Source organism: Fringilla coelebs (genome assembly GCF_963513975.1).
Source record: "Fringilla coelebs genome assembly, chromosome: 28".
Taxonomy (NCBI): domain Eukaryota; kingdom Metazoa; phylum Chordata; class Aves; order Passeriformes; family Fringillidae; genus Fringilla; species Fringilla coelebs.
In genome coordinates, this window is record NC_140054.1 from 3501857 (window position 1) to 3515910 (window position 14054).

Below are 14054 nucleotides of genomic sequence, written 5' to 3' on the forward strand. Positions count from 1 at the left end.
ACTCCGGCTGCGGAGCGCGGGCCGGGCGCTGCTGCAGCGGCCCCGGCCCTGGCCCCGGCCCCGGCCACCCCCGGGACGCCGCCCCCAGCCCCAAACCCCCCTGCCCGGCCTCTCCCGGCGCCCGCCGGCGGGGACACCGGGACCCCCGGGTCATAAGGGACGCCCGAGCGCTTGGGGAACACCGGGCACCCCGCGATTTGCGGGACAGGGCTCTGTCGGGGGCAGAGGGAACAGAGGCGCTGCCGGGACCCCCGGGACCCCTTCGCCATCGCCCCCCGCCCCGCGGTGCCCGCCGAGGGTCGCCTTGGCATCCCGCCCCGTGGCCTCGCCCCGGGGGAGCGGGCGGGCGCCGGGGTGTCAGCGGTGTGTCAGTGCCGGGTGTGTGTCGGGTGTGTGTCGGGTGTGTGTCGGGTGTGTGTCGGGGGGTGTGAGTGTGTCGGTGTGTGCACGCTCCACTCCGGGGCTTTGCGCGAGCCGCGCATCAGCGGTAGGAGGGGACAGAGCCGCTCCTGGGGCGCACCGGCAGCCCCGGCTCCGCAGGTGCCGCCCGACCGGCACCGGCACCGCACGGCTCGGCCCGGAGCGGAACGGCCCGGCTCGGCTCGGCTCGGCACGGCTCGGCTCGGCTCGGCACGGCGCGGAAGGGAGAGCCGGAGCTGTGGCTGCCGCGGGACGGGCCGGCGCGGCCGCTCTAAGATGTGCCATGAGCCGCCCGGCCCCGGCGCCGAGCGGCCGCTCCTGAGCCCCGGGCAGCAGCCGCCCGCGTCCCCGCTGCCCCTGGGGCCGTAGGGCCGCGCCGGCCCGCGCCCTCCCCAACGATGCCCCATCTCTGGCCGGCGCTTCGCCGCGTCCTCTGGGAATACTGGGCAGCGCTCCTGGTCGGCGGCTTCTGGGGACAGAGCTCGCACGGGATGCCGCATGTCATCCGGATCGGTAAGGGCCGGCGGCGGCGGCGGGAGAACTTCGGGGCCGGGGCGGAGAGCGCGCTGGCCGGGGCCGCCCGGGGGATGCGGTACCCGGGGTGCGGGATGCGCTGTCCGATGCCGGGGCGGAGGTTCCCCCGGCTAAGGATGCGCTGTCCGGGGCTGGGGACGCGCTGCCGGGTGCCGGGGAGGAAGGTGCCGGCGGCGCGGCGAGGCGGGCGCCGTGTCCCGGAGCGGAGCGAGCGGCGCTCCCGGTGCCAGCAGCCGCCCCGGGCGAGGTGCGATGGGGGTGCTGGGCACCTTGCGAAGAGGAGAGGAGAGTGCTGTCCCTCCGGAGTGTGGGGTGCTGATTCCCCGGGGAAAGGGAACGCTTTGCTCCGGAGAGGACGAATGCTTTGCCTCTGGAGAGGGAGGATGCTGAGCCCCCAAAGACGGGGATGCCGAGCCCCCAGAGAGGGGGGGATGCTGATTCCCCGGAGAAGGAGGATTTTTGCTCACAGAGATGGGGATGCCGAGCCCTCAGAGAGGGGGATGCGGAGCTGGTGGCGAGGAGGGCTGCGGTACCCGGTGCGAGGAAGGCTGTTGAGCCTGCGGCAATAGGGTGCTGTGCAGGGGTGCTTTGACCCGGGGCTGGATGTGCCCAGAACAAGGGACAGACAGCCCGGGGGGGGCCCGTGGCACTGAGTCCCGCTGCCTGGAGGATGCCAGTGGGCTGGCTCCGCTGCAGCTGCTGCTGAGGACCAGGCGTGTTTCATTAAATTGCTGAGGTTCTGGGGAAAATTAATTTTTAATAATGTTACATAAAGTAATTGCACAGATAACATCCTGGGAATGAGTCTGCGATCCTTCTTTTTTCTAATTAAACGAGATACTTGTTTTAATCATGTCATGTAAAGAACGGCACTGATTTCTGTTACATCCCATGCACTTTGCCATTGGTACACATTCCCAGGGATTTGCTGTCTGCCCACTAAAAATCACAAGGACAGGTTTACCTCCCTTTTGACTGTTCAAATTTTAACTCAGTGAAAACAGAATAGATTTGTGAATAATTTTAACTGGGGGGAAAAAAAAAAAAAAAAGGGTCTTACTTAAGCCAGTGCAACTGCACAGCAGCAATGTGAAAGGCAGAAAGAGAAAAATGCTGCTCCTGAGGGACAGGTGCTTTTTGAAGTGAAACACTGTCACCTCCAGCACGGCTTGGAGTGGCTGCATGGCCCAGATCGCCTCGTGGACAAGGGCTTGATTCCTGCAGGGTGAGCATCTGGTACCCCCCAGACTTCCGTGAATGGGGTGCTCCAGGCAGATGTTATCCCGTGCACATTGTAGCGCCAGAAATATTGGTGGAAAAGGTTAATGGATCTGCCTGCGGGCCTGGGGCCCTGGCGGCTGCTGAACTTTCACCAGAGCCAAGCTGTTTAGTATGCTCAGCCTCCGCCTGGAACAGCTGGAAATGTTTTGTGCCACACAAACCCGCTCCCAGAACGCTCCGTCGCCGCTGACAGGGCTCCGCCAGTCCCGCTGCAGGAGCGGGGAGGAGGCGTCCTGCTGTGAGACCCCCCCTCCGTGTGTCACCAGCCTGTCCCCACCGGCAGCACCGCAGTGCTGGGGTGGCGGAGTTTCCCTCCCCGGCAGGTCCCAGGGCTCCGATCGCCTTCGGGACCGTGAGCCGTGTGCGGGGGGGCTGTGGCAGCTGGGCTGGCAGCTCCTCCTGCTTTGGGCTTGGCAGCAGCGGGGCTGATTCTTGGTGGCCAGAGCCGGCTGCTGCCAGGCTGGCGCTCCGAGGAGGCGGCCGGGGGCAGCTGCAGATGTGGCAGATGCTCGTGGGGAAACGGGCTGAGGCCGCTGGCGGCTGCTGAGACTCCAGGGAACACTCGCCTGGCTCATGGGGGATATTCAGGCTCAGGAGTATCCCTGGGGGCTCTGTGGAGATGTTTAGTCTCGACTCTCAGTGCCTCAGTTGTCCTGAAAATGGATTTTCCAGGCTCAAAGCAATTGCACAAAAGGACAGAGGAGATTTCAATGCAGAGATTGCTGCCACCCTCCACGAAAGCACTTGGGTCTGCTGCAGCTCTGCTCCCCTTCACCGGGCAGGGAGGGAGGGATGGAGGGAGGCAGGGAGGGATGGAGGCAAGGAGAGAGAGATGGAGGCAGGGAGGGAGGGATGGAGGAGGTAGGGAGGGATGGAGGAAGCAGGCGGGCAGGAAGGGAGGAAGGGTTGCCCGCTGCAGGAGCACAGCTGTGCCACTGCCAGCACTGCCGTGCCTTCCACGGGAACGGTCTCGCTTTACCTGCTGAGAAATCCCACAACAGTCAGCCCCTCATAGAACCACCTTCTTGATCAGTAAAGTAAGAAACTTAAAAGATGAGGAAAAGGCTTTAATCGGGGCTGCAGGGAGATCTGTGTTTACCTTCTCTCTCAGCTAAAACTGGCATCATTTTGTGACCTCTTTTTCAGCCCACTGGAAAACTGCAGCTTCTTGCCCTGCATTAATTTGTGCAAAGATGCCCTGGCTTTCAAGTAATTATTTTAATTATTAGGTTATGCCAAGAAGTGCAGAGCACTTAAGTAACTATTGGTTTAGCACTGAAAATCAAACCAGAGAGAAAGCAGGTAACTTCTCAAAGCTGTCTTTTTTTCCCTGTGAAGCTGACTATTAAAATAAATACAGGGAGAGATATCTAAGAAAAGGAAGAAAAAGCCAAAAGCGCTCTTTCTCTCACCAGTAAAATATAAATATTTAATCTACACATCTAAACATAATCTATACATGCACCCGTACAAAGAAAATCTGTGCCTCGTTACAGGATGGGTTTTTTAAAGCAGGAGTTTGTATCTGAAGCTTCTTCAACAGCTGCTCGGTTATTACGCAATCTGTTAAATATTTGAAAATGCCGGATCAGAAAACACCACCCGAGTGCTCAATTCAGCTCCGAGTTGCCCTGGAGCAGAGGCAGAGGAGGGTGGTGGTGAGAGGAGCTGCCCGTGCTCACCCCGCTGAGGGATCCTGCGCTGCTGCCCGCCCTCACTGCGGCTGAGCCCCGGCGCTTCGCACCTGGAAGCAGGAGCGGCTGAGCATTTGCACCACCGCAGCTAAAAGGAGTGCCAGCGAGGTGGAGAGCCCGCTTGTCTAACCTTGCACTCGGATTAAAAAGCAGTTGTAGCGCCCTTCAGCTCACAGACAGAGCCTGATGCCATTTTGTAGAGCTGGTGGCACCGTCCCTGACAAAGCAGGGCGGGATGGCTGGGCTCGGTGGAGCAGGACTGGCGGCTCCAGCAGACCCATTTTGTTGCTGAAGCACCATCAGGAATTCCTCCGAGTGATGCTTTTGAGGGATGATGTGTTAGTGAGACACAGTGAGGATCGGATGCCAATGGGCTGAGATCAGTAAATTGTGAAGAACAGACCCCCAGCACAGGGCAGGCAGCAGGAGCTGGATTTGGGGGGTCCTGACTGGGTTTGCACTCAGGAGCTGCATTCAGGGGGTTCTGAGTGGGTTTGCACTGAGGAGCTGGATTTGGGGGGGGTTCTGAGTGGGTTTGCACTGAGGAGATGGATTTGGGGGGGTCCTGAGTGGGTTTGCACTCAGGAGATGGATTTGGGGGGATCCTGAGTGGGTTTACACTGAGGAGATGGATTTGGGGGTATCCTGAGTGGGTTTGCACTGAGGAGATGGATTTGGGGGTATCCTGAGTGGGTTTGCACTGAGGAGAAGGATTCAGGGGGTCCTGAGTGGGTTTGCACTCAGGAGCTGCTGAGAAGGTGACACCACTCTGCCCTGCTGCCATCATTGCCCTTGGCCACACCACTCCTGCCAGGAATGCCCCTGATGTGCCCCCCTCTGTGGGCAAGGGCACAGCAGGGTCCCAGCCTGTCCTGGGTCACCCCAGCTGTGTGTGCCCCTCTGCAGGAGGAGTGTGCCAGGCCAGGGAACGGGTTCATTTTTTATTTTCCTTGCTGCATTTTAAAAGACATCCCCTCCACGCCTGGGTCCTGACTTTTGTGCCAGGTTTTTCACTGAGGTTCTGTTCCTGCTGAGATTTGTGGCAATAATCCCACCTCAAGCATGTCTGACAGTCCCACTGCTGTATCTCTGAAGTCGCTGTGAGCAGGATCAGTCTCCAGCAAAGCTTTTAAACAAACAACCCTGCGTGAGGAATTTATCAGGTTTTATTTCTTGTAGTGTCTTTTTAGGCTGTGCTTGCGTAGAGAAGGGGTCAGAGCATTGATTGTTTGTATGATTTGCAAGTAACACAGAAAATACAATCAAATTGGGATCTGTGTGAGAAAAATATCATTGATTATTTTACACAAATACATAGAAAACAAATTCTGTGGATAATTATCCTGCTCTGTGTGATTGGCTTTTCTGAGGCTTATTATGCCTGTCAGGAATTTTATTTTGAAACCACCTTCCCACACTCTGCAAATGAAGTTGTATTTTTAAAAATAAAGCAGAAACAGGCTTTTCCAGGCTGAAAAGGCAGCACCCAAGGGCTGGGAGCTGCACATCCACGGGGGACATGGATGCTGGAGTGGGAATCCTCAGCAAGGCAGCTCCAGGGTTTTTCTGCCCAGCTCGTGCCTGGTGACCAGAGTGGCCAGAGTTCTTTGGGGAGGCTGGCAGGGGATGGCACCAGGCTGGTTTTAAATCACTTACTGCCTTTGTAGCTTCTGCTGCATTCCCTTGGGCATTTCTGTGACCGTGCACCCACTGCTCGAGCATTTCATGGTTGATGAAGTTATTTCAGGTCACGAGACGCTTTGTGTGTCAGATAACACATTCTGGTAATTTCAGCAGGATAGGAGGGCGGCAGTGTAAATTGTTTGGTGGTAAATGAATTCTGAATCCATTTGAATAACAATGTTAACTCTTTATCGCAGAATAGTCTAATTATTTGATCTTGGCATTCTCTCGAGAACTTCATACAGGAAATTAAGATCAAACCACCTAGCAGAAAAGAATAGACTCTCATTTATCACGAGGCAGGAGAGACACCAAATCAGACAGCTCTGTGCTGGGCTGCTGCCTCGGGGTGCTTGGGCACCCTTGGGCTGGGGGCAGCAGGGTGGAGGGGTGAGGGAGCTTTGTGGGGCTGGTTGTGTGGGGAGAGAGGTGGCTGCACATCTCCTGACACCAGGACACTGTGAGACACACTGGGACACCCTGACACTCACCAGGACGCACTGACACTCACCAGGACACACTGAGGCACACTGGGACACCCTGACACTCACCAGGACACACTGAGACACACTGGGACACCCTGACACACACCAGGATGCACTGACACTCACCAGGACACACTGACACACTCTGGGACACACTGAGACACACTGGGACACCCTGACACTCACCAGGACACACTGACACACTATGGGACACACTGACACACACCAGGATGCACTGACACTCACCAGGACACCCTGACACACACCAGGACACACTGACACACACTGGGACACTGTGATACCAGGACACAGTGACACACACTGGGACACAGTGACACACGTGCCTGTGGTGTGGCACCTCCTCTCGTGCTGCAGTGTCACATCTGCTTTTACCACCAGCAGGTGCAAATCCGCCTCTCTGACCCGAATCTCTGCTTCTCGGGTGTTTTTATTAATGAACCCGAGCAGAGGCTGATGTTGGGAGAAGGTTCCTGTGGAGCCTGCCACAGAGGGACACTGAACTCATCCTGTCCCTGCCAGAGCTGGCTCCCTTTTCCCCGGGCAATGAGGCTCTCCTTGGGCACAGAGCAGCGCTTCCAGGGAATTAGCGCTCCTGACGGAATCCCAGCTTCCCCGCCTGTCGCGACATGCGCTGGCGCCCAGTCGGGCCCCGCATCGGCAGAGGGCAGTGCCCCGCCGCGGCTCCCGCACCCTCCTGGCGGAGCAGCGCGGATCTCCAGCGCTCGAACCGGGCTGTGCCAGCACAGATGCGGTGCTGGAGTCTCCTCCCGGGGCTGAGCGGATCTCCAGCCCTCGCACGGAGCTGTGCCAGCTGTGCCAGAGCTGGAGATGCTGGGGATGCTGGGGATGCTGGAATCTCTCCTCCCAAAACAGCACGGATCTCCAGCTCTCGCACGGAGCTGTGCCAGCAGAGATGCTGGAGGTGCTGGGGATGCTGGAGTCTCCCCTCGCTGAGCGGATCTCCAGCTCTCGAACCGAGCCGTGCCAGCAGAGGTGCTGGAGATGCTGGAGTCTGCTCCCGAGTAGCACGAATCTCCAGCTCTCGCACCGAGCTGTGCCAGCAGAGCTGCCGTGCTGGAGTCTCTCGTGGAGGACACACGCTGGCAAATCCGCCCGGCTCGGCGCTTGTAGCCAGCATTAAGCCTCCTAATCCAGTGTAATGTGTGTCTCCCCAGTTTCGCAATTTCCTTCGCCTCCTCTCGGCTGCAGCTTTCCCGCGATGCTGTCTGGGCTGTTCCCTGTGCACAGGGTGTGGAAGTCTCTGGGAAAGGCTGATAGCGAGTTGAAAGCACCGGAGCCACGGGCGAGGGGGGATAGAGGGGAACGCTGAGAGGATAAGAACCGCTCCACGGCAGGAATAGCTGAGAACAGGAGTGCTGTGCCCCGCAGAGGATCCAGCTCGCTTTGCCCGGCAGGGATTGTCGCAGTGTGGGCCGGTGCAGAGGGGATTTCAGTGGGATGGGGGCTCACGCATTGATACATCAATCGGTGTTATTGACAGGGAAAACAGGCATGACGTGCTGCTATTTACCACTTGTAATAAAGACTAAAATATATGCAGGTCCTTAGCACAAACGAGAGCTCTTAAAGCGGGTGGAGGGCTCAGCTCATTGCTTTGTCATTGCCCCTGCACCAGCTTTTCTTGGTGGTTGCATTTGTTAACCCTTTCTGCCTCCTCTCATCCACCTTTGCTGCGCTGCCCCCGGGGAAGCCACGGCTCCAGCGCTCAGGTTTGCACTGACTCTCACCTCGCCAGCACTACCTGGATCCTCGTGCTTTAAATCTGCAGCTAGACTCTGAGCAGGAGCACACAAATACGGATTTGACTGCTCTGTTATTTCTGGCAGCGAAGATCATCAGGAAAACGTGGTTCAGCTGCAAACGGCTGAGGAGAGCGTGGGGTACCCCTGCGTCAGAGGCAACCCCAGGGCTGCTCTGAGCCTCCCCCACGCTGCTCAGCTCTGCAGCACCGGCAGGAAGAGAGGAGAGCAGACACCAGCCTTGGGCAGCACACAGTATCTCTATTATTTAATACTTCAGTCCAGGGATCTCATTAGACTTCAGGTTTTTTTTTGCTGTGTCCCAGCCAACAAGCTGCACTCCCCTGTGTGGGGTCAGATTCAGAGAACAGAAATCAGTACTGGGAAGTGGTAAGGGAACAACTGGCACATTCTGTGTCAGCTCGTTGTGTCTGGCTGGGACATTCAGCGCAGCAGTGTGACCTGGAAAGCAGCAGGAGGGACTGGGCTTCCAAAGGCACCGACCCTGTGGGGACGTTTGGAGAAGTTTTTGAGCAGACAGATAAACCAAAGGCACAAAACATAGACTTAACATTACATAAGTGTTCAGAAAAATTCTTGAATTTGGGCCTTGCTCATTGCTCTGGAAATTGGACACTGGGGATCCCCTCTAAGGGGTACCCCTGGGACTGGAGCACTTGGTGTTACACAGGCTTTTCAGACAGATCCCAGTTTCATCCTTGGCACCTGCAAGCAGCAGCTGGGTGGAAATGGTGGTTCCTGCCTCCAGTAAGGACTGGGATGAGGCCGCTGCCTGCCCTGGCAGGGGTCACTGGGTGCTCATTACCTGGTAATGACATCTGACGGCATGTCTTTTGTTCCCACTGGGGACTTGGGGGTGGACAGACCAGATCTCTGAACTCAGCAGCTCCCAGGTGAGTGGGAATGTACGTCATTCCTAAAATAACAGAGCTGGGACTGCAGAACCCAAACTCGATTAGAGCCGTGGAAGTGTTCGGGGAGAGAGCCGGCGGCGCCGTGGGCGGCTCCCCCCACTCTAATGAATAGACGGCTGTCAGCTCACACTCTTCTCCCAGGATGGAACAGTAAATAAAATCTGGTAAAACCCACAAATTTAGCTGAGTTACGGCTGTCTGTGGGGACTGAGGTGTTAGACTTGCTGGTTAGCTCTGCAGTGAATTCCAGGCGCTCTGAGGGAAGTCACCGCAGTGATTTTAAATTCCACCCCCTGTGAGACACCGTGCCTGCCTGGGCTGAGGGGGCTTTTCCTGGCTGCAGCAGAAGTTTTGAGTTGGGAACAGGGTGGGTTCTATTCTGAAGGTAAAAAGGGGAAGTTTATTTTCTGACTCCAACATTTATAGATCCCCAAAAGTGACAGAGGGTTGGAGGGTGACAGTGCCACCTCTCCAATGACACTGCACAAACCAACAGCCCATCAAATTTCTCCTCCTCCATAAAAGAATGCAAAACAATGAGTTATTTACAGAAAGTGTGTGAGAAAGTTCGTTGCAAGAATGTAAACATCAGAAGGCTGAGAAAATCTTAAAAAATCAGGGCAACAGGGTCACCCTGCCCGCTGCTGGCATGAAGAACAGCCCATGCCATGCCAGGGAGGTTCCCTCCCTGCAGAGCCTTGGGACAGACACCAGTCCTGTAGCACTGCAGAGCTCCAAGATGATATTCCTTTATCAGATGTGCAGCAAAAGGTACATCATGATTAGCCTTAAAAGCTGAAGTTTTTTCTTTGCCTGTGCCAGACAGATTTATAATATTTCCCCTTTCTTTTTTTAACACAGGATTCTTAGTGCAGACAGTGATTTATTGAACAATCAATTTCCTTATCTACGTAACACCTTCAGGTGTTCCATCAATGCCAGATAATCAATCCAGCTCAGGATTTTAAGTGTATATATGTATACTTGTATATATATATTTTCCTCCTGTACTGTTGTCAGGCCAAGTAATGTCTCCCTTTCTTCTCTCCTTTCCTTTCCCAGTGACTTCTGTTTATGGTGTGTAAAAGAAACCCCCCAATGTTATATTACACCTTGTAAGTTTTACAGTACTTGAGAGGTTTATGTGCTATGAATGTAAAGGGCAATGCAATAACGCAAAGGGCAGTGAGACATTTTTAAGCACAGAAGGATATACACAGAGCTGAGGAGATAAATCTGGGTGGATAATCGTCCCACTGTGTCTCTCCTATTTATGAGAGGAAAAGACATTCGCAGCAAATCATGCTTCAGGTCACTCATGCTCTGCTCTGCATTATTGGTGCTTTAACTGCTCTTAATCTGCTTTGGGGTCTCTGTCCTGGTTTGGAGCAGTGTCCTGGCCCAGCAGAGGGGGCTGGGGTGTGATTCCCCATGGCTGGGGGGGGACATTGGTGCTGTGCAGCTCAAGGACTGGTGTGAAAAACCCCCATCACTTGTTTTAAAATTTTAAAAAATTTAATAGTAACAAAATGTTTATAAAATATAAATATAAATATAAATACATCTATAAATATACTATAAATATAAATATACCTATAAATATACCCATACCTATACCTATAAATATAAACCTAAATATAAATCTAAATCTGAATAGAAATAGAAATAGAAATAGAAATAGAAATAGAAATAGAAATAGAAATAGAAATAGAAATAGAAATAGAAATAGATGTATGTATGTATATACATATAAAAATTAGAGCAATAAGAATTTGGACAATCAGAGTTAGAACAATAAAGGACAATAAAAAAAGCAAAGAATTAAGAACCCTTCCTCAAAAAAGCATCTGTGCTAACAAAAGATTAACCCTTAATAACAACAGCCTGTTGCATATTCATACATCTCATACTAGGGGTTTTTCTGTTTATTGTCACCTTCTCCCCCTGCATCTTGTAAATCATGGTTTGCCTCTGTGGAGGCTGAAAGGAGGTAGAAGGAGCTTGGTTCTTCCTCCAATATTTCTTCTCTTTGGGATTTTAGGGTCTTGTCACTGTTATCTCTGTGCAAAGAATTTCTTGGTTCTCTTATCCATTCCTTGAGCTAGTTAGAAAAGTATCTTACCTCTCATAGTTTCCATTTTAATGTTATGTTGTAGCCTAAAACTGTATTTAACACACTACTTGAGAGGATTAATACAGCATAACTTTCTAACATAGCACATATAATATTCATTTCAATATTTGTGAAAAGCCCATCATAGAATAGGCATTTTTCACAAGTGGGGCATGTGGAATTTGATGTGTCTGTCCTCTGTGAGTTGGGGAGGAACTGTAGGAGGGAGTAAGAGGAGTCCCAGCTGCCAAGTCTGGAGCTTATGGGTGGTTTAGCCTGGGCTCAGCCTCCCACAGTCTGGGTGTTTGCTGCAGGGGTTTGGGCTGGGCAGCAAACTGTTCTGAGGACAGGTCTGGGAACTTCAGCTGACACTGTGAACCTCTCCTCGGGGACATTCAGATTTCTGAAACAGTCAAGCCATGAATCCCTCTCAAAAGGGAATATTCAGAATTCAGCATTTGCAATTAGCAGTAGAATTTGAGAGAAAATGCCATTACTTTCAGAGGTCAAGATAAGCTGCACACAAAGGTCGCTGTTCCATGTGCTTAATTCAAAATCCAGTTTGGTTTTTGGGCTTAGGGTGGCAGAAACCCTGATGATCCACATGTTAGGGACTTTCTGTGCAGGAAAAGATTTTGCTTTAATTACTTTCAGTTTTAACTGTCTGGCACAGAGATGGGATTTTCCTGATTTGAACCATCCCATCAAAAGTTGGGAATTAAACTGAAAACCTCGGGGTGCGGCAGAGCCCCGCGGAGCTCCCAGGAGGAGGAGCTGGCGGCTGCTGTCCTGCTCCCCATGGTGACAGCAGCTCTCCAGAACGTCCCTGGGATGGGAGGAGGGGAGAAAAACCTGCAGGAGAATCCTCTGAATCCATGTCCCTCCCATCCAAAGAGTTCTGCAGAGCCCAGCACCTCCCGCAGCTCCAGGTGCTCTTTGTTTCAGCAGTGATGCCATTACCATTTTAAGCTGAACCAGGGACCTGTAAAAAGGGTGTTCTTGGTTTAAATCTCTGGTCTATAAAATCTTAAGGAGCTGCTCTTTCTTGATAGGGAAAGAAAACCATTTTCTTCCTCATTTTATGCACTTTTTCTTCCTGCGAATTTTTATTTCTGCAAAAGCAGTTTTTGTCATCTTTGCTTAGACAAAATTCAAAGTAAGACCCTGGATGTTTTGCTTCAGGGTGGCATCTCAGCTTGGCTCATAATATTTGAATGGAAATGGGATCTGCACTTTTCTCTCCTATTCATCTACCTCACAGCAGAAGGGCTGTCCAGAACGAGTGCTGCAAAATCTTGGATGAAGCTGATAATATTTTTTTAAATGGAGGGTTTGTGTCTGTTCAGTTTATCAAATTTCCTTTAGGTTAAAGTTACAAATGAGGTGTTGAATACAAGAAATGCTGAGTCCTTTGAGCAGCTGCCTTCTACCCTGTGGTGTATTCCAATAGCCAGAACTGACTTTGGATATGTGCCCATCTATTTGTAAAGGATCAGTAAATAAAATAGTTAGAACCATCTTTAATTAATTTTCTTAGGCATTAATGCAGTGGTTTCTATTTAGTTTTCTCTTCTGCAGTGCAACTTCACCTATGAAATGTGACAATTTCAGTTGCAGCATCCATTTCCTCCTGCTGAAGGCAGAGCAATGGCACACAGCACCCAAAATCCAGCCTGAGCTGCACATCCCTCTCTTTACACTCTGGATTTGCATTTAATTTAGAATTTTTTGGAGGCAATTCCCACCTAACTGAGTGTCACTCCCTTTCCTTCCCTCTCCCATTCCAAGGATCACACACACACACACACTTGGTGCCCCTGGCACAGCCACTCCCTCTGTGACTTTCATCTCAGCTGCTGAACTCCCCTCCTCATCCCCAGGCCTCCAAAGTGGAGGGAAGAGATGAGCACAGCTGAAATCCTGAACGGGCTGTACTTCCTGGTATTTTAAGAAAACGCTGAATTTTACGAAAATTCAGAGTTTCCTCAGCAGCTGGATGAGATTTTTTTCCGCTTGGGAACAGAACCCCCAGAATGTTCCTGGTTTCCTGAAGATGCTGTGAGGTGCCAGCAGCCTGGGTGACAGCACTGGTGACACTCTGAGCACCCACACTGACCCCACCACCACGTGCACATGATTTAAAGGGAAGTTTCCCCCCAGCCTGGTGACTGTGGATATTTAATGCTGGCCCAGGCACCTCTATATTTTGTGTTGTAGGTCTCTATATTCTGTGTTATTAAGGTCATTCTATGTGGTTACACGACTCTCTGTGCTCTGTGAGGGTTTGTGGGGAAACCAATTTCCATAAGAATTATGGAAGTTGATACCAACAGGGCTGTAATTCGTAAATTGTTCTGACAGCAACATTTTGTAACAGAACACAGAGAAACCAGGGTAATAAAACTTGCCATTAAGGGAGTGGACTTGTGAGTCCTAGAAAGAAATCTTGTCCAAGGATTATTTATGATCATTGCACACCAAAATGTGTTTTTGCATTTTTATTGCTGGCAAATTACTTGTAAACCCACCAGGGAGCTAATGATTTTTCCTCTGAGGCCATGCAACTTCGTTTTGGTTTATACATATCCATTTCTGCCACCAGTTAAGCTGTCACTTTTGATTTAGATTAACAACAATTATTTCAAAACAGCTCAGGTGTTAAAGGGTTAACTGCCCTTTGACTCCAGCTGCCCAAATCTACAGGACAGTGATTCTAAAGGAGAATGGTGGTGCCTGGGCAGGTTTTCCCTGCACCACTGGAAAGGTGCTAACCCCTTCTAATGGGGAGCACAGATTATTTATGTTCTTCTGCAGCTCCTCATTAATTTTTCAGAGCACTTGCTTGAAGAGTTCAGGCTTCTCTGCTCCTTCATTAGTGTTACCTGTTCAACAGCGTGCAGCAGGGGAGGTGGCACTTCTGAAAGGAGCATTTCTGCTTTACAGGGGGAGAAGAGCAGCCAGAAGGTCTGAACCAGGAGCTGGGAGCAGGGGCAAGGTTTTAGAGAGGTTTTAGCCTGCCCAGCAGGGCTGGCTGGGGCAGGGGCTCCTGTGAAAAACACCAATCCTGCCTGGTGGCTCCTGTGAAAAACACCAATCAGTTGTTTTTAGGATTTTAAAAGTTTAATAGT

At 52.1% G+C, this 14054-nt stretch overlaps 1 protein-coding gene across 2 annotated transcripts in view; it reads left to right on the forward strand.

Annotated features, from left to right (window-relative positions):
• Positions 1–818: 818 nt before the first annotated feature.
• The window catches only part of GRIK3 (glutamate ionotropic receptor kainate type subunit 3), a gene marked incomplete at both ends in the record, with an annotated part of 122329 nt that continues 109093 nt past the window's right edge, over positions 819–14054 (forward strand). For both annotated transcript variants that reach the window (XM_084222545.1, XM_084222546.1), the window contains one exon: positions 819–933. In XM_084222545.1, coding sequence (XP_084078671.1) covers positions 819–933 — 115 coding nt within the window. The remainder of the gene's footprint in view (positions 934–14054) is intronic.